Below are 27747 nucleotides of genomic sequence, written 5' to 3' on the forward strand. Positions count from 1 at the left end.
ATCGTATGTAATTACATGTTCCAAAAACGAAACAACGCGCAGGTGCTAGAGTACGGTGTAATAGTGACCTCAGAGTGTGACTACTTGTCCTTCAATGCGAGTCATGTTTTATTGCTCAAAACAGTTGTACCTGGCGTTCTTGTCTCTGATTTTGTCCAGTTCTTCAACGGAGTCGAACGTCATGAGAGTGACCTGGTTCTGCTCGGCGAAGTCAAGGTGGTCCACGTTTTTGATGGGGTTGGCGTAGACAATTCGTTCGGGAGACACGCCCAGTTCCAGCACAGTCTGGATCTCCGCCTGCGCGCACCGTCGGTTGCCGAACAGAAGAAGGGAACGGTGAGCAATTGGAAAAATATTACATGCGCTCTGTTACAAAGCGAATGACGTGTGTTGAAAAGAACGGCGTTACAGCCCTTGCAAATTCTAAGGCGACCGTAATTTATATTTCCGCAGGACACAAGAAAAGGCATATTGTTATCGGGGAACCATATTAGAACAGCATGAAAAGGACCATGATGCAAGGCGAGAGACGAAAACGATCGTTTCACGCCGTTACAGTGTAGTTACCCAACTTTTGTGCGAGTATTTTTGCTAAAGAGTGACGTACACGCTAAGTAGCAGTTTTACAGACGGCATGCTTCTTAAACGTGAGGTAATTATATGCAGTCAGCCAAGTTTTCGACAAAGTTCCCGTGGCCTCGAGACTTAAACATGGCCCACAACCCATCGTGCAGAAAAAGTTTTAGTTTCGTTGAGTCCCACACTTCTAGCAGTTTTCCCCGACCAGACTGTCTTACCTGACATCAAATGAAGCTGTAGGAAATCGTGCACCTATGGACCAAACTGGATTTGAATCGCAGCCCTTCCGATTGCTTGAACAGACGGCTATTGAATGAGCTGTTAGCCCTTTGCTTATCTTTATTGGATCAAAAGACACTTTTTTATGTATGCAAGGCCACGAGTTATTTTTTTTATCAATTTCTCTTGTACAGGGTCGTCCAGTTTTAGTGCGAAGACACGAGCGCATGGCCATGCTCTTTCGAAGGCCACTGCGTGCGACACAGCTGCTCATCGCAACAAAGTGGCGCAGAACAAGATGGACCTGGACGTGGTGCTTCGCGTCATCTGTCACTTAGCTTCGATGCGCGGCCATGTCGGACGCAGTGGCCCTCCAAAGAGCATGGCCATGTGCTCGTGTGTTCGAACTAAGACTGGACAACCCTTTAAAAATGTAATGAGCTTACTTAAGCAGGACGCAGTGCTACGGTTCCGCACCACGTGTGATGTGATTTCACCACATGTGATCCAAGTCTATAACTCGGGGAGACACACATGCGTCCAAAAGGGCAGCATCCACTACATTGACTGTGCTTCCCGGACATGCTACGCACCAGAGAACACTACTTTTGCCATAGGAACCTCATCGACCATGGAGTGATGGCGGCCTATTCGACGGCTCTTACAGGATAGTCCAACTAACATTACAGCTCACAGATACATCGAGAATTTTCCTCTAGTGATAGAAACCTAGCACTATGCCGCTTATGCTCGGTCCTTGTTTAGGGTTTGGAGGAGGATGCCTTCAGAAGAACATGCGTCGTGACTGGATAGTTTCAGGCTGGTTAAGCCTGCGACGGTATGCATGCCATTACAAATTTTCCTTTCTAGCGCCCAACTTTGTTTTATTACGTGATGTGGATGCGTACAGCTTTTAGAGTAACGTTTTCGCAACCGATTTAAAGCACAACCCTTGGACACACTTTAGCGAACACCCATTATGAAAACCTAAATGAGGCTGCGACAGGGAACAAACACTCGGTCAGCACCCGCGTCATCTGCTCAGCTTAGCAGATATTGCGGGTTAGGTTTAGGCTTAGCGAGCGTTCTACTGCCTCACAACCATGGATAGAAGTATGATGTCAGCGCTCACGTGTATAGCCCTTTCACTGAATTGTTTAGATGCACAAATTATCTTCTAAAATCAGTATATTATCTCTATGCACATATCAAACCCATTTGAACCCGCTGCGGTGGCTCACTGGCTGGCGTTCGGGAGCTGAATCCCGGCCGTGGGTGCCGCATTTCTATGGAGGCGTAATGTAAACAAGTACGCGTGCTGTGCATGCCAGTGCACGTTAAAGAACCCGAGGTGCACGAAATTATTCCGGAGCCCTCCACTCTGGCGGCCCTCACAGCCCACCGCGAAGCTTCGGGGCGTTAAACCTCGCATATCGATATACGAACACCGAACCCATCTGAACACATCGCCGCCGAGGCGTGGTGCTGTAGCAGCTTCCTATGGGTGCGAAATGCACTGCTTCGATTATATATATAGAGGTCTTCGCTGCCAAGTATGTTTTTTGACAGTCAGGCGCTATTTATATCAGCTGCCGTTTGACAAAAAAAAAAAATGAACACGCAGAACTTTATAACAGCCATTTCCGGTTTTTTATCACTTCTTCAGATTGGCTCCAGCGCGCACAATTTGAGAAATTACAGGTCACATGCTGCACCGGCCCCAAACCGCAAATACGCCACCAAGGAGCTATAGATCAATGGGTGCCTATTTGACGTTGCATACACGGATGTTACTCATACTGAGATTGTGATTTATTAGAGAGGAAGCGTTCGCTGCGGTTTCATGGTTTATTCTATTTCTGGCTGCAGGGTGGGCTGCGATTTTTTACCACAATTTTGAAAAACAACGATTTATTGTAAATACACGCTGCGCTTTTCTGGTTTTTCTGGTCCTGTCCGTCGTGTTCCGCCTTTTTCTTGTCCGTTGTGTTTTGTGCGCTGGTTCCTTCAGAAGTATGCATTACCAACTAGCCCAACAACAAGTGTTGCTTTTCTAGTGTCCAGGTAAAGCAACCGTCTTTTTGGTGTGCGCTCCAAACTTTGATATTCAAATGCAGCAGACGTGCTTTTAAATTTCCTCTTGCAACGCGCAATCAACTTGCATTATTGCATGCTCGGGCAGTGTGATAATAATCGCAGATTTCTGCTGCAGTATCATCTTATTAGCATAAAGGTCGGCACTGCTCATGAAAGGAGCATAGGCGCCATGCGTTTCAGGGATCAAATAATTTCTCTGACACATATTACAGAACGCGAGTTTGACTTCCACCTCCGTAAGTGTGGTTACGATTGCGGCTCAGGCAGTTTAGAAACATTTGTCACCGCACGTCATGCACTTGCCTGGCATACGTATGTGCATATATGGGATAGCTGAAAAAATATGAGTTGCTGGATATTGGTTACAGTGTGTATCCCAGGAACACTTACCTTATTTGAACAGTCGAAGTTGACGCCAAGGGAGTTGAGCGTCCGTAGAACTACCAGGTCTGTGCAGCACTTGACAGCTGAAATTGAGCGTCTTTGCATGGTAAGACATTCTTAACAGTGGCTACCTGGGGCTGAGTTCCTTTTTTTGTTATTTTTTCTTCAAAACAATAGGCTAGTCATTTTTATTTGTCATGTAGGTATTGGACTCCAAGCGTTAATAAATAGAATTTTTGTTATAGATGAAACATGGGTCTCTTCAAGAGAACCATGCGTACTGAAACTATCACGATAGAAAGAAACGCTAACAACGTGACGCCTACGCGCTCCGCTGTTCGAATTTCTTTTGATAACGCTTTTACCTGGGTGGTAAAAAAAAAAAAGCACGTTACAGACGTCCTAGAATGCATCATGGATGACTCTAGCGGCTTTTTGCTGTTACCGAAGTAAAAGCGCGTTTAAACGAAATGCGAACAGCGGACCGCCCAGGCTCCGCTCGGTTCACGTTTCCTTCCATCGCCCCTGAACATGCATTTTTGGGAGATAGATTTCTTTACAGAAGAGAGAAGAACCGTAGATGTCGTTTGTCTTGCTCGCTTATCCTCGTTGCTTCCATGCAAAACGTACTGTCTTTGGAGCTTTGCGAGAAATGAGACAAGACATCACTCTATAGTAAAATCTCTCGGGGGTATCTACCTATCAGCACGGCGTATTCGTGCTGACAAAGGAAATGGTGCGACAGATATATGTTGTAGCATCTCAGTGCCGAGTTTGGGTTTTCCACACAGCTTGGCATATTAGGTGAGGAGCGCTCAGACAGCGAAGGCAACTATCCTATCCCTGGTGATGAACAATTACGGCGACTTTTTGAGCGGCTGGCAGTGGTGTGGCAGACAACTGGTTTTAGCTAAGTTGTGAGCTGCGTGGCGTTGTCTTTATCTGGTAAACAGTGTGGTTCAGATTGCAAAACCCTGCACGTTACATTCATTACGTTTCATAAATGATGGCAGGCCAACTGACTCCTCGTCGAAGCTGTCACTTCTAAACAACTATTCTTAATGTAGAATGCTTTTGCGTTGAGTGCTGCATGAATGAAAATCGTGAACCCGTGTCCGGAACCATGTCTGCAACAATGCCTGTTACGGGAAAGGAAAATTTTAAGGCAGCGCTGGAATACAAACGCGTCTGAGCTGGCATTAAAAGCAAGTTCCTTTTCTGTTCGCCCTGCACGGTATGAACGTCTTCTCTGACTTCACTGCCTGACATGAATTGTAACCAGTGCTTGCAGCAACTGGCTGAAAAACTATCGTTTCTTTTAGGGGGGGGGGGAGGGGGGGGGAGGTGAGGATCCGGAATTTAATTTCGTAAACATCATCAGCGTATTGTAGTAACGTCATCTTCTTACTTTAATGACTTCCCCTAAATACATGACCCTAATGACCATAATGACTGACCCTATCCTGTAATATCCCGATTTTTTAACCGTGGAAACCTTTGAAATACCTACAAAAGCGATCTACGGGGTTGGGCTGATATGACATCGTAAGCGGTTATTAAACAACCACAAGCACATCACCGCAAATAATAAAACAACCACTGACCGTTACTCAAACATTGTGTGACCGTCACCTATCGAAATACCACAAAATGAAGAAAACGTGTTATGTTATTATATTGGAAACTAAACGGCTTTGCCGGATATTTATATAGTAAGCGTCATACTGTCAGTTATATTTTGCATCTGAAAAAAAAAAATGCATGGAGCATTTGCTCCATGCATTTTTTTTTATCCGCATTTTTTTAGGGCTGCGGATAATTTCGACCACTTTAACGTGCACCTACATCGCACAGGCCTCTAGTAGTTCGCCTCCATCGAAATGCGACCGCCGTGGTCGGGATCGAACCCTTGTCTTTCGGGCCGGCAGCCGAGCGCCATAACCACTGAGCAACCGCGGCAGCTCCTAGCGATCTAGGAATGTAAAGTAGGAAATGACCAATTGTGCGTATATGGGCATTAACCCATTAACGCTATCGCGCCATGCCGTCAAGGCGGAGTTTAAGTCCGATTTCGCTGATCTTTGCCCGCAGCCTGCTTGACCTTGAAAAACTGGAGGGTACACTTGAACGTGCACTGAAGAGGATTCTGAACTTGTCTTTTTGCCGCGGGAACTCGATCTACCCGTTCCTAGCATTCTTAGAAACAGTGACTTATTGCCCTGTGCGGCCGATTTCCCCAATTAAATCGAATTAACGTCCGGCTCCCGCCTTTTTTTTAAATTCTGCCTCGTACGGTGGGCGGAGTCGACCAACGCGTGAAGTGCCTTTCAGGCAGCTCCGTGGAGGCTTTGCTTTCGCTTTATTTTGTTTTTTAGGTTTCCATGAATAAATAGTTTCATTCACAGGTAATATAGCCGCAAAATAAGCCCGAAGAAATAAAAATACGCGCGGTCTATTTGCTGCTACGGACTACTGCGTATTACTCCGCCGATGGCAGAGCGGCAAGCCGCCACGGGACTGGGTGAAAGGCGCTCCACGCGTTGGTCGACTCCGCCCACCGTACGAGGCAGAATTCGAAAAAAAAAGCGGGAGCCGGACGTTAATTCGATTTAATTGGGGAAATCGGCCACACAGGGCAATAAGTCACTGTTTCTAAGAATGCTTGGTACGGGTAGATCGAGTTCCCGCGGCAAAAAGACAAGTTCAGAATCTTCTTCAGTGCACCTTTAAGCGCCGCCTTGAGGGTATGACGCGATAGCGTAATGGGTTAATTCCCACACATGCAGAAGGTTATTCTCTAATTTAAATTTATGGATACCTGGGAGTCGTGTTACCGCCCCTGTCGCAGTTCTGCAGCGGTTAAGCGATGCGCCACTGACTTGCGATGCAGGTGCTCCCAGCGGTGGGCCTGGTACGGCCCAGGCTGCTTTTCCCCAGCGAATCATTAATTTAACTGCCAGCTGCCATGATGGGCAGTTTTCTCGCTATCAGGTGAGCAGGTTATGATGACGCCGCAATGTCACGTGACCTAGGTGGCCCACCTGCCTCCTAGACTTCTCTCTGGGGACCACCTGCCAGAGCCATCATGCCCTTGATTTTTCGCTCACAACGGCGGCAACAGATTTTCTGGTGAACTGGGCCTTCAATCAGAGTGGTTGTTCGGGCGAGTGGGTATGCTCATGACAAAACTTGTAGCGCTTGCAAACGAGGACGAACATGAAGAATACAGCACGTGCGCTAACCTTGCTCTGCAGACAGCTGTTGCTATGCGCGGCACGGTGACAGCAGGACCGGCGGAAACACATACGGACGGGCCCGACGAACTGGAGCCCAACGGCTCGATGAACTAGAGAGACGGGCCCGATGAACTAACAAGCGCTAAAAGTTTGGCATGATATACCAACAAAGTTCATTTCTAGCTCCTCGGTCACGTCCGTATGTGTTTCCGCCAGTCCGGCTGTCACTGTGTCGCACATAGCAACAGCTGCCTGCAGAGCAAGGTTAGCGCACGTGCTGTATTCTTCATGTTCGTCTTCGTTTGCAGGCGGTAAAAGTTTTGCCTTGGGCTTTTAACGCTACCGCGTTAAATCCGAGCCTCGAACTGAAACCGTAGTGAAAACCGAAGTGCTAGCGCATCTAATTACCACGCTAAATCGTACGCCCTTTTTTTTTTCGTTTCTTATTGCCGGCGTGCGATTGCTTTCGCGCCCACTTATGCCTGTTCTCAGCGCCTGGGCAAATAAGCGCAGTGCGCCCACTGCTTGGAATGTTCTGCTGAAAGATATTTACGATATTTCTAACAGATCCATGGCGGCATCTGCAATATTGAGCGGGAAGCTTATCGTTAAAAAAAAATTAGGGGCCTTAGAAATCAATTTTACACCTTCGTGGCGTTTCTCTGTGGAGCATGATAGTTATAGAGGAACGCTTTGCATTCTTAAATGCGAGCAGCGGACATGATGCCAAAAATAAAGTGATTTTATTTCTATGGAAGAACATGCGGTTAGCGCCGTTCACGGATACTCGGATCGAATAGGAGCTTCTTCCGCTCTATTGGGTGCTCTAGTAGCATACGCAAATAGCGTGAAATCAAGAAACAAGATTTCGTTCGAGGGTGCCATCAGGCACGGCAGGCTGATTTCTGAAGTGGCGCGGGTTTGCTGAAAAATTGTTGACGAAGGCTTGGGTATCACTGCTTCATATCCACTGCCCAATCGTGTGATGGTTTTTGTTGTCTCTTTCTTTTTGCCACTGCATAGGTATCGGGACAAGGCTCATGGCAGACCACGAAGACAAGAACGTTGGTAACGGGAGCGTGTCATCGTTGAAAAGAATTAGTGCTGCTAGGTTTCATGACCTGCGCCTAAACCGAAAGTGAGTTCGAAAGTAAAAACTGTGGCTTTAATAAATATATTTTTGTTTACCAGCACAAGAAACAGAATTTTTCAGATGCTACAAACTAATACCTAATTTGTGCTCATGCTTCGAAAGGCGACGGGAACTTGAAGGCAAAGACAAACATTTTGCTAAAATATGCTCTTCGGATTTATCCGCGCCATTTCACCGAGTCTCGGTACTTAGTTCCATAACTACAGCGCGACGAACAGGACACAGAAGAAAGGAACACGCAGGGACACAACACAGCGCTGCGTTGTGTCACTGCGTGTTCCTTTCTTCTGTGTCCCGTTCGTCGCGCTGTAGTTAAGGGATATCGTCTCCAACTCGCCCAACAATTTGGCTTGTTGATATTTAATAGTTCGCAGAGCAGTTGTTTACTGTGCATGTTCGTCTTCCTTTCCGGAAAGTAACGGATGCATGCGGTCTTTCCTCTGAAAACGCTCAGTTCTAGATAACGGCTGCCCGGTCTCGAAATATCTCACCGTAGAAAGGTGTAACGTTCGGTAATTGGTGCCTCCACAGCTGCACCTTGTACTCCAGGTTCCTGACGTCGCACACATAGAAGGCTTCGCTCGTCCCCTGCGTTCGCACACGGCGCAATAGTCGTAAGCAGGAGAAAGAAGGCATTCGCAAATCACAATGCGGAACAAATAATCGTTTGTACGAACAAATCAGAAATGTATGCTTTACAATACGAACCAGAAAGGCCACCAAGCAGGCATACACCTACTTTCATTTGCTATTTACGAAATGTCTACGGGCAGCATCCGAACTTTTTACTTTGCAAGAATTGGGCTAACAATTTCAGGGGAATTACTTTAACAGGGTTCCATTTGTTGGTGACATCGTCTTGCTAAGTTGCTTGGAGGGTAGATTGCAGAGAAGGACTGAAGGGAAAATACAGTGGTCGAAGATCGAACCGCAGGCAAGCTGACAGAACTATATTAGCACTGTTCATTAAATTGTTTGAGGTATTTGAGTTATGATTTCCAGGCGAAAAACTACATCCGACTGCCGAAGCGTGATTTGGTGTACCTTGCAATGGCGCGCTTAATCAGTCATTGAAGAGGGCTATGTGACTGAAGGTTCCTTTCGCTCTCAGCTTTCGTCTTCACACAAAACGGTTAAGGAAACTACTGCAGAGGGTTTAAGAAAGCCCAATACGGCAGCCTCAACGCCAACAGCACGACGGCCTGCCATGCGGTGCAGATACCCCAAAGGAAAAAGATGTGTTCATTATTTTTTTTTTAAATCTAGGTGCTCAGTTAGCACAGACGATAAGCATTTCTCAATATTAAAATTAAAGCTTATGCTCTCCCTCAAAGTAGTGGTTTGTACGGCAAAAACCAGACCTTAATGGCGACTACGGCTGTTATGCCTTATGTCTTCGTTAAAAAAAATTCCAGCTGTTCTCATATATACACAATCTCACATCAGGCTCCCCTCATTCTAGTCCCTTTGACCTGGGTTCCTGACGGGAAGGCTGGATGACCATCCCTCGCCTTCCCCGAGTGTTAAGGCATATAGCTCGCCGATATTCTGGGAGTCGTACGAGGCGCCATGAAGTAGACGACCGACTGAAAGTATACGCTGAAGCGCCGGAAAAAGCATCAACTAAACATTTTTTATTTCTCCCTTTGTAGCGAAAGTCCGTGACTGACGCCCGAGTCATAAAGATATTTCAACAGCGCCTATGCGTTAAACGAAGGAGCTCGACACTCTAGCATACGAACTTTTCTTTCACGCACAGTGTCAAATAGACAAGCACATGCGAATAATTGCAGAATGTTTCAAAGTAGGAGCCCGGCTGGTAGAAATCAAGAGTACCTCTACTAGCGTCGCGAACTTGTTTTCCTAATTTGGCAGAGTACCGTCATCAATTTCCTGAAATTTAATGCAGTCGAAGGGAAGCTTATGTCTATTCTTAGTAGCGTCAAGCGTAATTCTTATGGTCCCCTCGGTTCGCTGACTACTTTGAGGTATCGTTAGTGGCAAGAGTAATTCTTATGCCAAGGTTTTGTTTAAGGTCTAACTGGACTTAAAAAATTTACATGTACAAACTTGCACCGCGTCTTCAACAAGCGTAATTATCAAGGGAACCAACGTTTGCGGTTTACCCGTTAGCATACACAAAAAGCGTTTCCCATATTGAGGTCGGCTTATATTGAAATTGAAATTGAACTTTATTCCGTCGAGGTGGAAAGGGACTCGAACAAAAGTGAAAACATATCACTTGACGTGGTTCGAGCCCCCCTTTACAAGGCATACAGCAGTTGCACATTTACATATATAGCAGCATAGTCACGAGAACATACACACATAGCAAGTCAACTGGGTCAACGAGGTCAAGTGGGCTGTGTGCGAAATTTAATTCTGTACCGGTTCTAGTCAAGAGCTGCAGCAGCAAGTGCAGTTTCCAAATGTGCAAACCACGTCGGCATCGGAAATTTATTTAGGGGTGTTTTTCACTAGCAGAGAAATGCTAACGTCGCTTTACTTTGGCATTTGGCCGACGCTAAAGCGTTAAAAGTCGAAAGGACAGATCATAGCTCAATTGGCCAAATGTGTTGCCGGCGTAAGTAAATGGTTATTTTTGAGCACTTTTCTACCCTATTCTGTTTGCTTTGTTTTCTGTTTTTTTTGCACACACACATTCTGGGAGTTTTTCTGCGTCACGGAGAAGAATCGCTAGTAAAGTACAAGAAGAAACCGGTGTCATGCCTAATGTACTCATTTCCGGATCAGTAAACGCTGCGGCGGCATGCCGTTGTTTATGCACTTCCCGTAATCACGCATGCTGTACTGGTAATCACATGACAGAGACTGTGCCAACCAATACGCTACACTGCAAGAATCTAATTCAGATGGAGCAAGTTCCACGCAGACCTGTATTTTCATCACTTATCACTTTTTTGCTACCGCTACAAATTTATAAATTGATTCTTACTTCTACATGCATGCTTGCATTCACTGTGTAGCATGGGTGCGTTTACAGTGGCACCTTTCCTGGCTGTCCCCATGTAAGTGGCTTTCCATGAAAAGGCGTCGCAGACGAGTCTGTGCGATAGGCATACAGTTCACAATGCACATAACCGGGGTTGTTGCCGCACCTTGTATTGGGGTTCCTGTGGCGGTGTTAGCACACTGTAATCCTCTGGTACCCCTTGGGCTTTACCGCTTTGCACAGCAAGGAGGTATGTCGCTGTCGCTCCTCTAGAGCTCCGCCAAAAGGCCCCTGTTCAAGGCCTCTGGCACAGTGGCTTGCTAGCTTTCGTCACAGGGGATATGTTTCCCCTTTTATTTTTAACTTTGAAAGGTCTCGTTTATCAGGACAGCACGCTGAACTTCCCTTTACACGACCGCCAATAATTCCGCCTCTGCCGTGCATCCCGAGAATCAAAGGGAAGTCTTCACTCCCATTTCAGTCAAATAGATTTTCTCTCCCCTTCCACTACTCCTATATTTATCTGTCTCCTTTATCACTACGTATTACTGTCGTCTAATATCCATAGTAAACATGTACAGTATGCGGCATCCTTGTGTTGCCACACTTGCTCGAGCGGCGCACTTGCCTACAAACAAAGCGGCAGTTAGACGCAGCTGATAGGTTCGAGAGAGAACGCTTGCACAGAAGCGACCTGCAAACAAGGTGTGCACAAGCATTTTGCCCAGATGTAAAGGGCTGCTGTCTAATATCAGTTTTGACTGCCTGGCGAGCAATGCTTGAGCGCTCTATACAAGGACGGCTCAGACTATACTCGCATCCGTTCAGATGCACCTGTACACTGAACTTATATTATGAACTCTCATTTAGTCGTATGTTACATCCACCTACCCCGCAGCGGTCTAACGGCCATAAAATGTGTCATAATAGTGTCATATGGGAAAGGTACCGGTACCATATAAACCAAGTTCTGCGCGTTAAAGGCTCAATTTTACACCCAGCCGCATGTCCGGAGAAATTCTTTTCGCATTGACGTCAGCGTCGGTGCGTCAATACCTACTCAAGTATTTTTGAATACCTCATGCATCGCGTGTTGGCTATAACACATTCCATTTTTAGACACTAAAAAAAAATTCAGCCTATCTCGCCGTCAAGAGCGGACGTAAAATGAAGCTCGCAAGACTTGAGGTGCGGGCTAGTTGGTTGATCATGATTGATGAAGCAGTGTTGCATTAGGATTCATTCCCTGGCGTCAAGGCATAAAAAAAATCAGGAGGGGGCACTTTGTTGACCTAAAGTGTGGTGAGGCGAAAGCCTTTGCGTTTGGGAGGCATCCGTCTGATTCGACGCCTTTTGCTAACACTCTCTAGCGTCCTAGACAAGGAGAACTACATATGCGTTGGCGGGAAGGGAGGAGAAAGAAGAAGACGTTGTTCGAAGCGGACGCGTTCTTCGATGTTCTCCGCACAAAAAGTTTAATCGGCCTCTGGCCGAGGTACTGCTCAGGCTTTTGCCGGCAGTAATGACTACCGTATCGTTTTGCCCCGACTCTCAACTGGTAAGCTGGTGACCGACTCCGTTTTCGTGCATGCAGGCCTTGACGGGCGCCCGTACAGGGCACAGGATTTCAGACTCGCTGCGAAACGTCATGGACCTCAAAGAAATTAGCTGTATTGGACAATTCCAGATGTCTCACGTCTGGATGATTACTTGCAAATCGGCGCAATCAAAAGAAAAGCTCGTGTCTTGCAGCGACCTCTTGGTGAAGAGTCGTCGATATCTTGTTGTTGACCCGGAACCGAAGGAGGTGGAGCTGAAGCTTTTGTGGCTTCCCGAGCGCTTGGAAGATTGCTTCATCCGTGAGGCACTACAGGCGTACGGGAAGGTGACATCTATCTCGGCGGAAAATTGGAAAGTTTCAGACATGGGGCAGATGAGGACTCTAAGCCGTGGTGTCGTCCTGTTTCTTGCTGAAGGAGTAGAGGTTAGTGACGTTCCTCACCAGCTGACTGCGTGCGGCATTCAGAGCCTTGTTCTGATTCCGGGCAGACCACCTCTGTGTCTATGTTGCAACTGCGTTGGACACATTCGTTGACACTGTCGTACGCCGCGGTGTGACGACTGTCGGCGTTTCGGCCACACAACGGAGGAGTGCGTCGTGACGTACGCCGAAGAGCTGCGGCATCGCGTGCGGCCCCCTGACGACGCTCTACAGGAGCACATCATGGACGCTACAGAAGTACTTGACGCGACGGGGGCTTGCCAGTCGCCGCTGTAGCTGAGCCTTTGAGTGTCAGTGCGCCGGTTGTTCCCCAAAGTGCTGCAGCGGAGTGTAAAGAACCGGCAGATGACCATGCAGCACCGCCTCGGTGTGGGGCGCCGAGTTCTGCAGCTGGTGGAGAACCAGTCGCCGTCCTTGAAACCCCTACGGATACCACGGCGGACACTTCGCCTCTTCTTGTCATTGCTGGCCAGCAGCTTCCGGATCAGGGCCTTCTTCCAGCGGATGATGAACCTGGTTCCGCAGACGAGCCGCTTCAGAAGCGCCGTGCGTCCTGCGCTTCCGAAACGAGTGACGATGAGGACCCGGTGCGCAGCACGCATCGCCGTCGGCGCCGAGCGTCGAGGCACAAGGGAAGTGCCGACGTTCGCGGTCCAGGAGGCCTGGCGGTGGTTCTAAGGCGGCTTCGCCATCTACCGACAGGCACATGGAACTGTAGGCATAATTTGTTACAGTCATCATGGCTGCTTCCGCAGAGTTAGTATTCGCAACACTGAATGTACGTGGCCTTAGGTCTTAGAAGCAGGCGCAACTCCGCCGACTCTTCTGCAGCAGGCACCTTGATGTTATCGCCGTCCAGGAGACGAAAATTCAAAGTGAGGAGGATACTGAGGTGGCCCTGCAGCCCTTTTTATCAGAATATAATGTCCTCGTGATGCAGGCTGTGGGCTTGTCGGCGGGTTGCTGCTTGTTTCTGCGCAAGACACTTCCCTGTTCGGGCTTGACCTACAATGTCGATAATGAGGGCCGGTTGATATGCTGCGATTTTCTGCTCTATGGAAAGCCATGGCGACTAATTAATGTCTATGCATTTAATACTGTACCACAGCGCATTAGTCTTTTTGAAGGCATAGCCAGCTTACTGGACTGTGACCGGCACGTTGTGCTAATGGGTGACTTTAATTGTGTGTGCGACCCAGTTGATCGTACCGGTCCTGATACACCCAGGGATAGGAGCGGTGAATTTTTGTCACTTGTAACGGAGGGTGCAAGGCTCATTGATACCGGAAGTTCATGTCTTGGTTCCCGCTTATTCACACGCATTCAGGGCCATTCTCACGCTCGCCTAGATCGAATTTGTGCATCTTTCGCACTTTTCTCCCGAGGATTGGTCTGTGACACTGTACCAGTTTCATTATCTGATCACTGTATGGTGGTTGCTCGCCTCGGAAGCAGTGATTGTTCAAAATTTAGGCCAAAATGGGCGCTTTGGAAGCTGAATTCCTCAGTCATTAATGATGAAGAATTTTTCATTCGTGTCCGCTCGCAACTGGAATCCGGTTTCTCGAGCAAGATGCCGTTGTTCGGCGCTTGGGAAATGTTTAAGCAGGACGTGCGTGCTACAGCTATAGAAATTGGATCCGTGAGGTCCTTTTACAGGAAACATCAGGAGCGGACTCTCAAGAAAAATTTGTACAACCTGGACGAAATAGAATGCCAAATACCTGGGTCATATATGGATGAATTTGCTAGTATCAAAAGTGAGTTACAGAGATTTGATGCAGAACGCTACAGGGGTACCTGTGTTCGATATCGTACCAAGCGTGATCTGCAATGCGAGCACCCGACACGACAGGCTTTGCTTGATGAGCGCCGTAATGCGACTGCAAAGTTTATTTCGGGGATGGTGTCCAATGGCAAACTAGTGTCCAGTACAAATGAGATGATGACCGTATTTGTCGATTATTACACAGACTTGTTTAGTGCTTCACCTGATGCGCATAATTCGGAAATTTTGGCGCATTTCAGCACGTTAGTGAGCCCTTTATCAGAAGACTATTGTTCTGTTATTAGCGGCTCTTTCACGCAGGAAGAGGTGGAATATGCAATTGATCAGTTACCTGTCTCAAAAACAAGTGGTCCTGACGGAATTTCAGGCGAATTTTAGAAGGCGTTTAAATCTATTCTCACTGCTGTCCTGCTGCGGGTCTCCACGGTGGGGCTCGATATAGGAGCCCTTCCTCAGACTTTTACAAAAAGCCACACAGTGCTAATTCCGAAAACTACTGATGAAGGAAAACTGCGCTCCGTAGAAGGTTATAGGCCCATTACATTGGCAAATGTGGATTACAAAATGTTTGCTAAAGTCTTGTCAAATCGCCTGCAATTCGCAATGTCGGTACTCATTGGATCTCACCAGACGTGCGGTTTGAGAGGCCGCTCTAGTCAAAGTAATGTTCACACTGAGCGTACAATTCTTGAATATTCCTCCAGCTGTCATGAGCAGCTTGCTCTGCTTCAGATCAACCTTGCGAAAGCATTTGACCGCGTTCGCCATTCATTTCTGTTTTAACTTCTAGAGCGAGCAAACGTGGGTTCTACTGTACTTAAGGGGGTGCAACATTGCAACTGTTCAACACATACTCCTGTGCCAATCCGCTCTTCCGTGAAGCAAAGCTGTCCGATGTCTCCTCTGCTTTGTGCTCTTTACCTGTAACCGCTTTGTTTGAGTGTTTTGCGTAACAGCAACATCCATGGGTTCCCTGTTTTGGGTACTGAAGTCAAACTGCTAGCATGCGGACGATCTCGCATTTTTCTGCATTGACAAGCCCAGCATTGATGATGTGTTGTCCACGATATATCGATTTGGCATCGTTCCTGGTGCTCAAATGAATCGCTTGAAAAGTTCTGGCCTATGGTTTGGTTCATGGGGTACAACTCCGCCCCTGTACGCTGGAATAGAACGGTCTTGTGTGCCTCCTAAATATCCTGGTGTTCCACTTCATGCCTACAAATAAAGCGCGCATTACTGGAGAGAGCGGGTTCCGGCCGTTGAGCGTTATGCTCAGACGTTTGTTTCACATCGGCTTTAAATTTTTGGTCGAGCCCATGCTTGCAACACCTTTCTGGCAACAAGAATTCATTACGTACTCCAGGTCATTCCCTGCGCCAGACATTACATACAGCGTTTCCATCGTATAATTTGCGACGTTTATCTGGTCTTCCAAATTTGAGCCCATGAGGCGTGATAACCTTTTCAGGCATGCTTGTGCAGGAGGGCTGGGCCTAGAGCACCTGTATGTGAGACAGTTGGTTGCCCGTTTCTTATTTCTTCGTGATTGTTCCCATCCGATTATTGGAGCATTCTTGCAGGTTAACTTCATGACTCTACTTCCTAACTTAGTAGTTTCTTCCAATTCTACTGAACGCCTCCGTTTACTAGGCTTTATGCAGGAAGTTTGAGCCTTCGCGCGTTTTTTGACAGTTCGGTTTTCAAATGAGTACTTATATTCTGTTTCGCGCAAAAATCTGTACTGGGATTTGATATCGACGCTCTGTCGTGATGTTTTAAAGCGAGTGGGTAAAATGACAATTTCTCCTTGCACCAAAACATTTTTCTATAAATTACACACCGAAACTCTACCTGTGAACACGTGACTCGATAAAAGAAGCATTTTTGTGTCTTCTGTAAACTGTCACTTGTGCAGTGTGTCTGAAACAATTGAACATTGTTTTATAGACTGCAAAGACGCAATTTTGTTTTGGGATGTGTTGCAGAGGACGCTTCAGAAAGATTTTCTCCTAAATTCCTACAGTGTGCGCTACTTTGTTGTTTCCCAACCTGACTCGAAACCCTATGATATGATTCTTCTTAGGACTTCATAGCCTTTGGAAAACGCGCATGCAAGACCGCAACGTTGAACCTGTTGTTTCGCCCAGAATTCATTTTAGCCGAATGTGGCTGCAGGTAACGGACATTTACAAAGAATTGGACTTTTTACCGGATTGGTTTCCTCTCCTGATGCGCTGTATATCCTTACCGGCCTTTTAGTTCTAATATGTTACTATCATGTTTGTGCCGCGTAGCACCTATCTAGGTTCTCTGTAAATAGTTTCGTTTGGTGTGTGTGTATACACACACACATATGTATGTATATGTATCCTTTCTGTACAAAACCATGTAAATAAATACCATGAAAGGAAAAAAAATGCCTTGGCGGGAAGTAGCGCAGCTATTAGCACGCTCGGCTGCGGAACGGAAGGATGGTGGTTCGTGCACAAAGATTTATTTTTTTGGGGGGTCTGACTAGAAAAACGTGACACCACTGTTGACAACCTCCTGCTGACAACCTTCGACCGACGACCTTCTGCTGACAACCTTCCGCCGACAACCTTTTGCCGACAACCTTCTGCCGACAACCTTCTGCCGACAACCTTCTGCCGACAACCTTCTGCCGACAACTTGCACTCTGCCGACAACGATGAGGCATTAAAGGCTTTCGCCTTAAAAAAAATAAGTAGCTTCGGATTTCCCTGTGCGCATTGCACCTGTTTTGGCCTGGCGCCTATCAATCCATGTTTACTATTCATGTGAAATTCTGCAAAAAATAAGTTGTAAGTCAGCGCTCTTCTGTCCTCTTCTATCTACGTCCTCTTCCCTTGCGCTGTTTCATTAATCGTGAAATTCATTGCAGAAACGGCTCAGTGCACTCTAGGACATCTCGTAGATGGTAGTATAGACGCACTATAGAGCTTGGAGTCTCCGTCAGGAGGCACTTTTCTTTTCTTAGCTTTTTATAGCTAGGGACAGCGCACTCGCGGCTACCTTAGCCGCTTTTGATGTGTGGCCACCCGCTTGACCAACGCTGTCCTCCGAAAAAAAAAAAAGGTGACTTCGGCCGCTGCTTCAGCACGCTCTAGAAATCGCGGTCCACATTTACTGCACACACCACGTTTTTTGCAGTTTCATGGACACGAAAGTCCTAAAGTTCTGCGTAGCAGGTGCTGGTGCAACTCCTCTTCTTCGCCACACGGCCGTGGCCGCGCCGTTCACGTGGGTGCTTTCAGTGCCGCTGCGTTGAGCTGGTTCTCTTTTTGTACAGTTCCACATCCCTCACTGTAATAATGAGATTTATCGCACTTTTTTAAGCGCCGTAAAGCTCGCTCGCTCTTCAGCGGCGCTCACCGCGTTGAGCGCCGCGGTGGCTTACTGGTTAAGGCACTCGGCGATGAGCCAGAGAAGGCGGAAACGATTCTCAGCCGCGGCGGCCACGTTTCCACGGAGCCGAAATAAGAAACGCCCCCGTGTGCTGCGTGATGTCGCTGCACGGTAAAGAGCAGCAGGGAGTCCGAATTGATCCGGAACCGTCTTCATGCTTTCTCGCTTCATTTTTCACTCCCTCCTGTATTCCTTCCCTTACGGCGTGTTTCAGGTGTACGCTGAGAAGTGAGAGAGTTACTGCACCTTTCATTTCCTGAGAACCAATTTATCTCTCAGCGTTCTTCGCAAACATTTGCGGCGCAGAAGGAACTGATGAAAGATGACGACGACGACAATATCGAAAGCAGCCGCGGCGATGGCCGAATGATCTAAGGCAGCGGATAGCAATTCTGATTTGTTTGCGCCGCCTCCGGTTGAAATTCCGCTCGGCACTGAAGCTTTTCTTTCCTGCTGGGTAGCACTCGGACGAGTTTCGGAATATTTCGGGAAAGTTCAACCTCATATTCGGCGCCAGTTAAAACGATATTCGCATTAATTTGTCGAGAATGGAAGCTAAAAGTAACGTACGTTGCCGGGCCTGCTGGTTTTGTGTTTTTGAAAACGACGTGCCGCTCGCTACAAGTACACGCACAAACAGACAAGAAGTCGAAGGACAGGCGCCATGTCCTTCGTCTCCTCCTCTGTTTGTGCGTGTACTTGTGTGCGTCTTTTATTTTTTAAAAAAGGGAGCTAAAAGCATTTCACGGCTGAAAATAACTGAAGAGAGGAATATAGTTCAAAAATCGCGAACTCAGTCCGCGCGCGCCCACCTTCCTACATTCGCAGCACATCTTCATTCTGTCCTTGGATTGCTGCTTTCAGCGGCACAAGGTTAGTTTCACTGAAGACTGGACCAGAAGGCCCTGCTCGCGGCGTCTTGTCGTGTGCGAGTCGTTGTAATGGCCAAACAATTGAACATCATGAGCTAACAGGCCCTAAGCCGAGGTTTTGGTCTCTTGCCCAAACCTAAATGCGGGAAAGTGCGATAATGTTAATCAGCTTACTGTTTAATATGAGCACCGCTTTTCTAATGTCCGCCAAACACTGGCATTACTAAGCCGTTGAAGTCATTCTTATGCCTCAAAAGTCATATATTTGAAAATTAGTGACGGGCTTCCCTGAAGCACCTGGTATATAGGAAAGCCAAGTAACGGAGGTGTGAGCAAAGCGCAGACAATTTAGAAATCACGATCGTTCCGGCTAGTTTTTCAGGAGTTCAACGCAAACATTTTATGTTTAGCCATATTTGGGCCAGTGCTAGCGTCCGTGTTAATGGGCTACCATTTTTTTTCCCGTTCTGGTCCGATGCATTTTCGCTCCAAAATCTACACTGTTTGGCCTCGTTGTTTGGCTTACTTTAGCGTACAATTTTTTTCCCACGTTTTAGGAGACCTCACACGCTTCTATATTTGTTTGACCGATAGCGGGTACTCGGTCCAAATATGAAAATAAAAAAATTGAGTGACGACTACACAACTAGTTGTGCGGAAAATCAGTGCTAGCTTGCATGCGACAATGACTGCGCACAGAAAGGTGTAACCCATGCGGGGTGCCTGCCCACCTACCCCGTGTCACGCTCGCCTGAACGGGCGCTAAATCACTGCGTACAAAAAAATGCCATTTCCGGGAACCTGCTCTCACTCTCTTTGTTTGGGTAAAGTTAGAGCAAGGCGAAGCACGGGCCATGCTGTGTGCAAGGGGTGGTCAGGTAATCACGCCCATCCTGCCCCCACGTGCTCCTCTGCCCTCTCCATCTGGACCTTTTCTACTACTACTACTGCTCCGACGGCAACAACGACAAACAGGCTTTGCCCGGAAACCTTCGCATTAACAGCCAGCGCTGAAAACAACCGCAGAACCGCACGAAATATGGATCATGAGCAGCTATACTGAAGCTGTCTTCTGACCTACATCGCGATAGGCCATGATTTCCGAGTCTGAGCTGCAAAAGTGAATGTGAAACGCACCAATGAATGCACTCGTAACTTTGACATGCTTTATAGTTGCGCAATTGCATGGCTGTGTAGCAAGCAAGGATAGAGTTATTTACCATGTTATCCATCCAGTGTGAGCACGAAACATTCGCACGTCTTGCGGCGATGCAATTGTTAGTGGCAATGAAAATATTCCTAACCATTATTCCCTATTTTTCCTGAGAGTTCACTGGACAGTTTTTATTTTCTGTGTGTAGAAGTTTCACACAAACTTCACTGCATGCTGCCTGAGTTGGTCACAGGGACGGGGTCTCTAACAGTGAAAAATAACTCTATTTTTAGATGTGTAGTCATCTTTAAACAACGCGTGCGAGTGAACTACACACTCGCTACACACACGCGGCTACGTTGGCAGCAGCTGCAGCTCCGGATGCACAAACTGGAGACTCCTGAGTCGAGGACTTATTTACGGTCGAATGAGATCGAGTACACGATGTTTATCGCGTACGTGTCTAGCGGTCGTCGCTCAGGTTCTCTGAATGACTGCGGCGGAAAAGCATCCGGCTCAGTTCGTTTCCAGGACCTCCCACGTAACGCGGATCTGGTACATGCTTTGAGGCTATATATATGCACTCCTGCAGGTATTATCGGCTTTACTGCTTGAATAAATCCGCATTGTAATTTTACCCTGCCTCAGAGATAAATCACCATTCTTATCTTGATGTTGAGCCATGATCAAGAGCACCATTTCATGAATCCGCAAGAACTTATAAGCCACTCTAGACCGGCCTCAAAACGGTGCGGTTCAAGTAATCATGCTCACTCTCGAGCAAGCAGTCAGAGCGAGAGCACGAAGTTCTCATTCAAAGTTCTCTTTCGGGTATCTCTCATATTTCGGTACCACGGTTGAAACCATCAATCCAGAGCCGTCACTCAAGCACTTAACGGGACTTCGGTCCAGTGACATGCCCTTCTCCCTCGCTTGTGCCTCCGGCTCTGTTTGCGCTAGTCAATACGCCTCAAACAACCTGAGCTGCTGACTCGACTGCCTGATCCTTCAGGAGACCGAGGCAAGATCATAAGGATGGGCGGTATCGTATGCACCACACTGCTTCGTAGCTCCTCTCCATTTTTTTTTTTGCGCAGCTGCTTATTGCTTACAGGGTAAGCGTCAATGCTGAGGGGTCGGTGAACAGACCTCACAGCTGAGGACACGTAAACTGAACTCTTGTTTCATATGATTCAGCAGATAGAGTTGCGCAAGCTGGGCCATACTGAATGCGGACAAGCGAATTTTTCGTTTGTGCGCACGGGCTTCCTATCGGCACGAGTTATGGCGCTTGCAGCTTTGTAAAGTATTATCGTAACGCTCGACAGTGAACACACGCCTGTTGAAAAGGAATGGTGGCCGGCCGCGACTAGAAAGCGCTAGCTGTTTGTGCCAAGCAAAGGCCGCAGTACAGACGCGGGTGCAATGGTTGCCAGCTCCTGCACTAACCGCGACATTGACGCGCAGGTGCGCAAACACACTCAGACGTAAAGCGCTGCCACACATAGATACACGCACAAACAAAAACACTACGAAAGCCCTCCTCGCTCTTTCTTGTTTGTATATGGTGTGGGACAGTGCTTTAGTTCGTATTTATTTATTTAAAATATCTGCAGCGCCCGAAGGCATTATTGCAGGGAGGAAATACATATTGTTTGCGAGGGGTCGTTGTATGAAAAAAAAAAATTGGAAGGAATGAACGAGCAAATTAAACGAAGGCACCGCGCAAGCAGCTACACATCTGACAACAAAGCCCGAAACAATGTTTCACTGTGACATTCAGCAATTTTCTGTGGAAGTCGATTCCATTCGATGACAGTGTGTGGAAAAAATGTATAACGAAAGGCATTGGTTCGACAATTCAATTCTCTTATTTTGAGTTGGTGATCGCACCTCTTAGACACAAAATGAGGAGGCAAAAAGGAAGCTTCTCTGTCAACCTTAACCGTTCCGAAATACATTCTGTAGAGCATTTCTAACCGCGAGTGTTCTCTGCGCCTGCGTAATAGTTCCCATTCCAACCCATCCCTAAGTAATGAAACGCTAGACGTGAAGTTATTATTGTAGACAAATCGAGCTGCACGGTTTTGTATTCTTTCAAGCATGTCGGAAAGAAGTTTAGTATGGGGATCCCAAGCCGTACAGGCGCACTCCAAAATAGATCTTCCTTTGGTAAAGTAAAGTATCTTTATAATTTTGGCAGGCGCTTTTCAGAAATTATGTTTGATGAAATTTAGCATTTTGCAAGCCCTTGGTGATACGTATTCGACATGTTTATTCCAGGTTAGTTTAGATGAAAAATAAACCCCCAGATATTTGTATTCGCTCACTCGCGACAGCTGTACAGCGTCTAAAGAATAATTACACAGGGATGGTTGCGTTTACGAGTAAAGGAGACAAATTGGCACTTAGTGGGGTTAACAGACATCTGACATTTAATACACCAGCGCTGTATACAGTCCAAATTTTTCTGGAGATAATCATGGTGAGAGGAACACTTGATGCTGTGATAAATTACGCAATAATCTGCATACAGACGTATTTTGCATGGCAGATCATGAACAATATCACTGATATAGATCAAAAAACAGCAAGGACCCCAAACAGATCCCTGAGGGACTCCTGAGGTGACCGCAACATAATCAGATTGTGGGCCATTAATTACAACACGTTGCTTGCGATCCTGTAGATAGCACTGAATCCAGTCAATTAGCAAAGGGGGAAGACCTAGAAAAGATCATTTATGCAACAACAAAACATGGGGAACAGCATCAAACGCTTTTTTGTAGTCCAGAAATATGCAGTCAATCTGTACACCAAGGTCAAAGGAAACAAAAAGATCATGACTGAATTCCAAGAGTTGTGTTGAACACGAATGACCAGATCTAAAACCATGCTGGGATTCGGTGAAAAAACTATTGTTTTTTAAATGCTTTATACAGCGCTGTACACTATGTGTTCTATCGTTTTACTGCATACACTTGTGAGCGGAATTGGTCTGCATTTGGATACAATGTGTTTTGGGGTCACTTTTATGAATTGGGACTACATTTGCAGTTTTCATTCTTGAGGTAAAGATGAAGAACCTAAGGGAAAATAGGCAATCACGCCGGAGCAAGCCTTTAACACGTAGGAAGGTAGGCCATCAGGTCCATTTGCGGAGGAAACATCTACATTGGCAAGCAATTTGACAACGCCACTCTAGGTCACAACGAGTTTGGTCATAGGCTCTAAGACAACATCATGAGTAACCGGCAGTTCATGATAGAATGAAGTCTTGAAAGCCAACTGGAAATAAGTATTAAAGTAGCAGGCCTTCTCATAGTCATCTGTAACTAATACATTGCCATTGTTTAGGCTCGGAATGCCAGTTGATTCTCTATTGTTTGTTTTTAAACACTTCCACATTTCTTTCGGGTTGTTCTTTAACTTAGGATCTAGTTCTGAGAAAAATTCTTCTTTTGCAACCTTGTTTGCTATTTTTATACCCTCTCCAAGACAACGCAACATGTCACGTACTCTACTAGGATTACGATGCCTCCTGTAAGTGTTTAGGAGACGATGTCTCTTATTAGGCCTGCGTTACCGAGGAGACTCGCAGGCAGAATCACTCCGTTCTCGGGAACGTCGGCTCGCTCTGTTCGTTTGGGGAAAGTTAGAGCAACGTGCAACGCACGAGCCATGCTATGTGCACGGGGTGGTCACGTTATCGCGCCCATCCTGCTACCCTGCCCCCTCCATCCGGTCACGCTCGGCTGCAATGACGCTTTTGACTAATACGGCTACGACGACGACAATGACAAGCAGGCTTTACTCGGGAATGTTCACATTAACAGCTAGCGCTGTAAACAAGGAGAGTCGCAAGAAATATGGATCATGAGCTGCTATACCGAAGCTGTCTTCTAACTCACGTCGCGAGACGCCATGATTTCTCAGCCTCAGCTGCGAAAGCGCATGTGAAACGCACAAATGAATATAATTGTAACTATAGCATGCTTTATAGTTGCGCTATTGCATGGCTGTGGAGCAAGCAAGGAGACAATTATCCACCACAATTTCCATTCATTGGGAGCACGAAACATTCGCACATCTTACGACGATAAAATTGTTCGCGGCATTGCAGGCCTTCCAAACCTTCGTTCCCTATTTTTCCTTCACTGAAAAATTTGCTTTAACTTCACTACATGCATACTATGTTTGTCAAGGCGACGAGGTCTGTGACACCGAGAAATGGCATTTTAAAATGCGTAGTCACTTTTAAACAACGCATGTCTATAAACTCATTTTCTTCTTATTTGCAGAGCTTATCCATTGTTAGCAGCTGCAGCACCGGATGTACTAATAGCCTACTTCTAAGCCGAAGATTGATTTATGGGCGAACCATATCGAGTACACGGTGTTTATCGCGCATATATTTAGCGATCGACGCTCAGCCTCTGTGAATGTATTCCGAAAAAATATGCATTTATTTCTGTCCCATCTGAATATAATACGAAATATAACATGCATCATTTTAACCTCTAAATTCATTTCTGTCTATGAGAGGGCTTTAACCGAAACATTTTTTACTTTCAGCTTGCTCAAATACGCTGAAGCGCTTAATTTATTTTTAAATGCAAAAAGCACGTCAAGGTTCTGCATTATTCCTAACCACCGTACATCGACCGCGGCCCACATTTTCCCAGCAGCCAAGTTCCACAGGTTGCAGCATTTAGTATTCCCGCGGCTAGTGAACAAGACACATAGGTGCGCGTTCGTCACTCGACCTATGCCAACGTCAATAGCGTACTGAATTCGCGATGTAAGCGACAAGGCATGGAGCAGAATACTGTACTATTAACAGGTTCTCGCAGTCACGTAATTTGCACAGACTTGAACTTGCTTAGATGTTGTTGTTGATTTCTTTATTACTGTTCGTTTGTTTCCTTATGCCACCCTGAGCCCAAGGGTATGCAAAAAAAAAAAAAAAATTTGGACGACGCTTAAGCTACCCTCAAGTGTACAATGCGATATCATTAGAGACCCCTCCTGCGCAAGTACTCCTCTATCGTAGAGTCATATGTCGCGTTGAGTACTCATACCAATACTGGTGCAGTGATGCAGCAGTTAAGCGCTGCACCACTGGCCGGCTGGTGGGTGTTTCAAACATAGCCACCGGTAGGGCTTGTGAGACGCAGGTTGCTCGTCCCGAGCTCCCGTAAGGCTCATTTTTGCACATATAGTCCTTTCGGGGGCAGTATCTTAATCAGTGAGCTGATGCGCCGTGCCACGGTGGGCAGGTGGCAACTGCATTGACATTATTTGAGTTCATTTCATTGCCACCTGACATGGGGGGAAGGTTTCCGCCTGCGCACCTTTGCGGTTGGGTTACCTGCTTTTTCGTGACGGGAAAAACGGACGGACGCCACTTTTTCTCGAGAAAAGGACCTCTAATACTCTCACATTATTATGTACAGAATAAAATCGAGACCAAACTAAAACCATTTTTTTTTCTCATGATAGCACAATCCTCTCTGTAGCCAATAATTACTGAAAAGAGTTGCCGAAATGGGCAGGCACACTGCAGTTGTGGAGTACGACTGAAGCGCATTACGGGGAAAAACACGCTACGCGGTACGCAAGCTCACTATCTCAACTGCTGATCGTAATTGAAAAACATATAGCAGTCGACCGTGGCGCTCGTCCGCAGCTGGAAATTGCGCGCATAATTGTATTTTTTTTTTGCCGAAGCCCTCATGCTAGTGTTATAAAGTCTAAACCGCTATGCCTACGACGAATAGCAAGCCTCTACAATTACGGCCTATTCTAACGGGACAACCGCAACACAATATTTACATTTCCAGCCTCATATTTACTACCTGGAGGAAAACTTTTGATAAACTGCTGCTTTGTTTGCGCTCGTAGCTGCTTGGCACTCGACATTATACAGTGAACCATCCCTTGCAATTTCAAAGTTTGTTAAATAAATTTTATTACTTTACGAATTGGTCCATTAAGAAACAAGGAACGTCGCCTCGCACACCAGACATACTCCAAAAACAGTGCGTTAGCATCATATCCGAATCAGGCGAGGGTTTTCTTGACCTGATCAACGTCCTCGTCGCAGAAATTTGCTTAGCTTATACCTTCTAAGATAACTTCAACATGAGGAGGGAGGGAAGCCTCAGTCTACTATCAACTTTTACTCTTGTTGAAACGCTTGCCAGCGCACGTAAGCTTCCTTCTGCCGAAAGTTTGCGCTTCGTGAAAACCATTTTACGCTACTCATCTAATACCATAGATGCTACGATAAGTGACTGTACCAGACGGTGGTGTTTCTTGCTTTGTGCAGTGTCAAGATCCGCGCTATTCGTGTTCTAAATATAGTTCCCCATTATGGCCACAGATAATTCCTGTGTGTAAAGAACACTAGTAGCAATATGCGTCGCTGTCGGCTAATCTTTTCAGCAATAAGGGAGCCTCAGCAACCCTGGAAAGGGCGGCCAGATGATCATGGCTGAAAGCAAGCTCCCTGCCCTTGTTTAGTAAGTAAATAATTTCTCTCCGTGGCAGAGGTGCTTAGTAGACTAATAGCAGCCCAGTTCCGACCCCTTCCGCGACTTTTGCCTTTGTACTTTTGCCGCATCCGTGGAAAATTTACTTTCTATATCCTGAATGAGAGTCGGCAAAGGATACGATTTTTAAATTGCGCCACGGAACTATAGTGAACAAAACTACGATATAAAGATGTGCTCATTCTAATGCCGTTTATAATAGGTGCCAGTACCGTAGTTTTGCTGTTCTGCTCACGCCTTGAGTGAATGCGTAATTAATGTTTAGAAGAGGAATAAATGTGTTTTCATGTTTTTGTTCAGAAAAATGGAATTGATATGGCTCGCTACACAGGCATCTACTGAGCACAAACCATGCACTCTGTAAGTACTCGTTAGCTTTTACTACCACTCACATGCTTATGTCACCTTAGACCCAATGCTGGTCATGATCAGCAGGGTACCAACCGCTCTGTAACCGTTATAAAGCTACTACACGTACTGCTACGCATTGGGAAACTTCGGCAAACGCATGCACGCGATTCAGCCACAGTTAAATGCTTGGTCGTGGAGCGGTGACGCTCTGAAGCTAAACGCATGCTCGCACCACATCGTCTAGGCGACGTGGTACGCTCATGCACTTGCGTCTTCGTTCATTTGTGCAAAACAGTTATCAGCTGACTGTTTGTAGAGGGCGTGGTGTCGCGTTTACCTGTTGCTGGATGACGTCCGTGGCGACGTTGACCACACTGTCCTCAACGTATACGCCGGTGTACGAGGCATCTGACATCTCTTGGGGCCCTGCATTGAACATTATTCGGTTGAACGACACAAGTTGCAACACGTTTAGCTACAAAATACTGCAGTTACGCTGCATAAAATGTGAAATGGCGAAAAGCTAGCCATCTGCTTGAAACCAAATGGCATTTCTGTTGTCCGCTTTTCTTCTGCTGGTAATATAAAGGGCACAGGTCAGAGACATACTGAATGAAAGGAACTTGAGACGAAAAAGTGCACAGGATAGGCGCTGCCCGATTCAAAAGGAACTATCTTAATTAATGGGTTTGGCGAGTCAGCAGGATTCTAAAGCCTCGCCTAAATGTTCATGTCATTAAATTTAGTTCTTGTCTTAAAAGTCGCCGGGCGGTTCCGGGTGTGTGATGCGAATGTGCGAGCGTTAGCTGCTGTGTGGCAGCAAAAGATTTTGCACAGACATTTTCTGTTGATTTTTTTTTTCTCGCAGAGTCAGACTGCCGGAGGTAAATCCACGACTTTCCCAGGGCTGCAGTAATACTCTGCAGTGGAATTCGGCGGTGGGATTCAGTCGGTTTCGATCTAACCGCCTCCCGCA

The 27747-nt window shown here is 46.5% G+C and overlaps 2 protein-coding genes across 3 annotated transcripts in view; one reads left to right on the top strand and one right to left on the bottom strand.

The window, feature by feature from the left end:
- Tim23 (translocase of inner mitochondrial membrane 23) overlaps nt 1–7702 on the top strand; it is a 185882-nt gene extending 178180 nt beyond the window's left edge. Inside the window, exons 8-9 of the transcript XR_016290779.1 lie at nt 160–336; nt 7539–7702. The gene's annotated coding sequence lies outside the window, so the exon portion shown is untranslated. The remainder of the gene's footprint in view (nt 1–159; nt 337–7538) is intronic.
- The window catches only part of LOC149352367 (ornithine decarboxylase-like), a 91334-nt gene that overhangs the window by 28497 nt on the left and 35090 nt on the right, over nt 1–27747 (bottom strand). The window contains exons 3-6 of one of the 2 annotated variants that reach the window (XM_089581530.1): nt 27109–27197; nt 8160–8256; nt 3286–3362; nt 131–297 (exon numbers count right to left, since the gene is read on the bottom strand). In XM_089581530.1, the coding sequence (XP_089437656.1) occupies nt 131–297; nt 3286–3362; nt 8160–8256; nt 27109–27186 (419 nt within the window). In that variant the 5' untranslated portion in view covers nt 27187–27197. Of the gene's footprint in view, nt 1–130; nt 298–3285; nt 3363–8159; nt 8257–10624; nt 10677–27108; nt 27198–27747 lie in introns of those variants that run through there. The other variant, XM_089581531.1, reaches the window with a different exon arrangement.

Source organism: Amblyomma mixtum, chromosome 3 (assembly GCF_055824585.1).
Source record: "Amblyomma mixtum isolate Tamu chromosome 3, ASM5582458v1, whole genome shotgun sequence".
NCBI classification, from domain to species: domain Eukaryota; kingdom Metazoa; phylum Arthropoda; class Arachnida; order Ixodida; family Ixodidae; genus Amblyomma; species Amblyomma mixtum.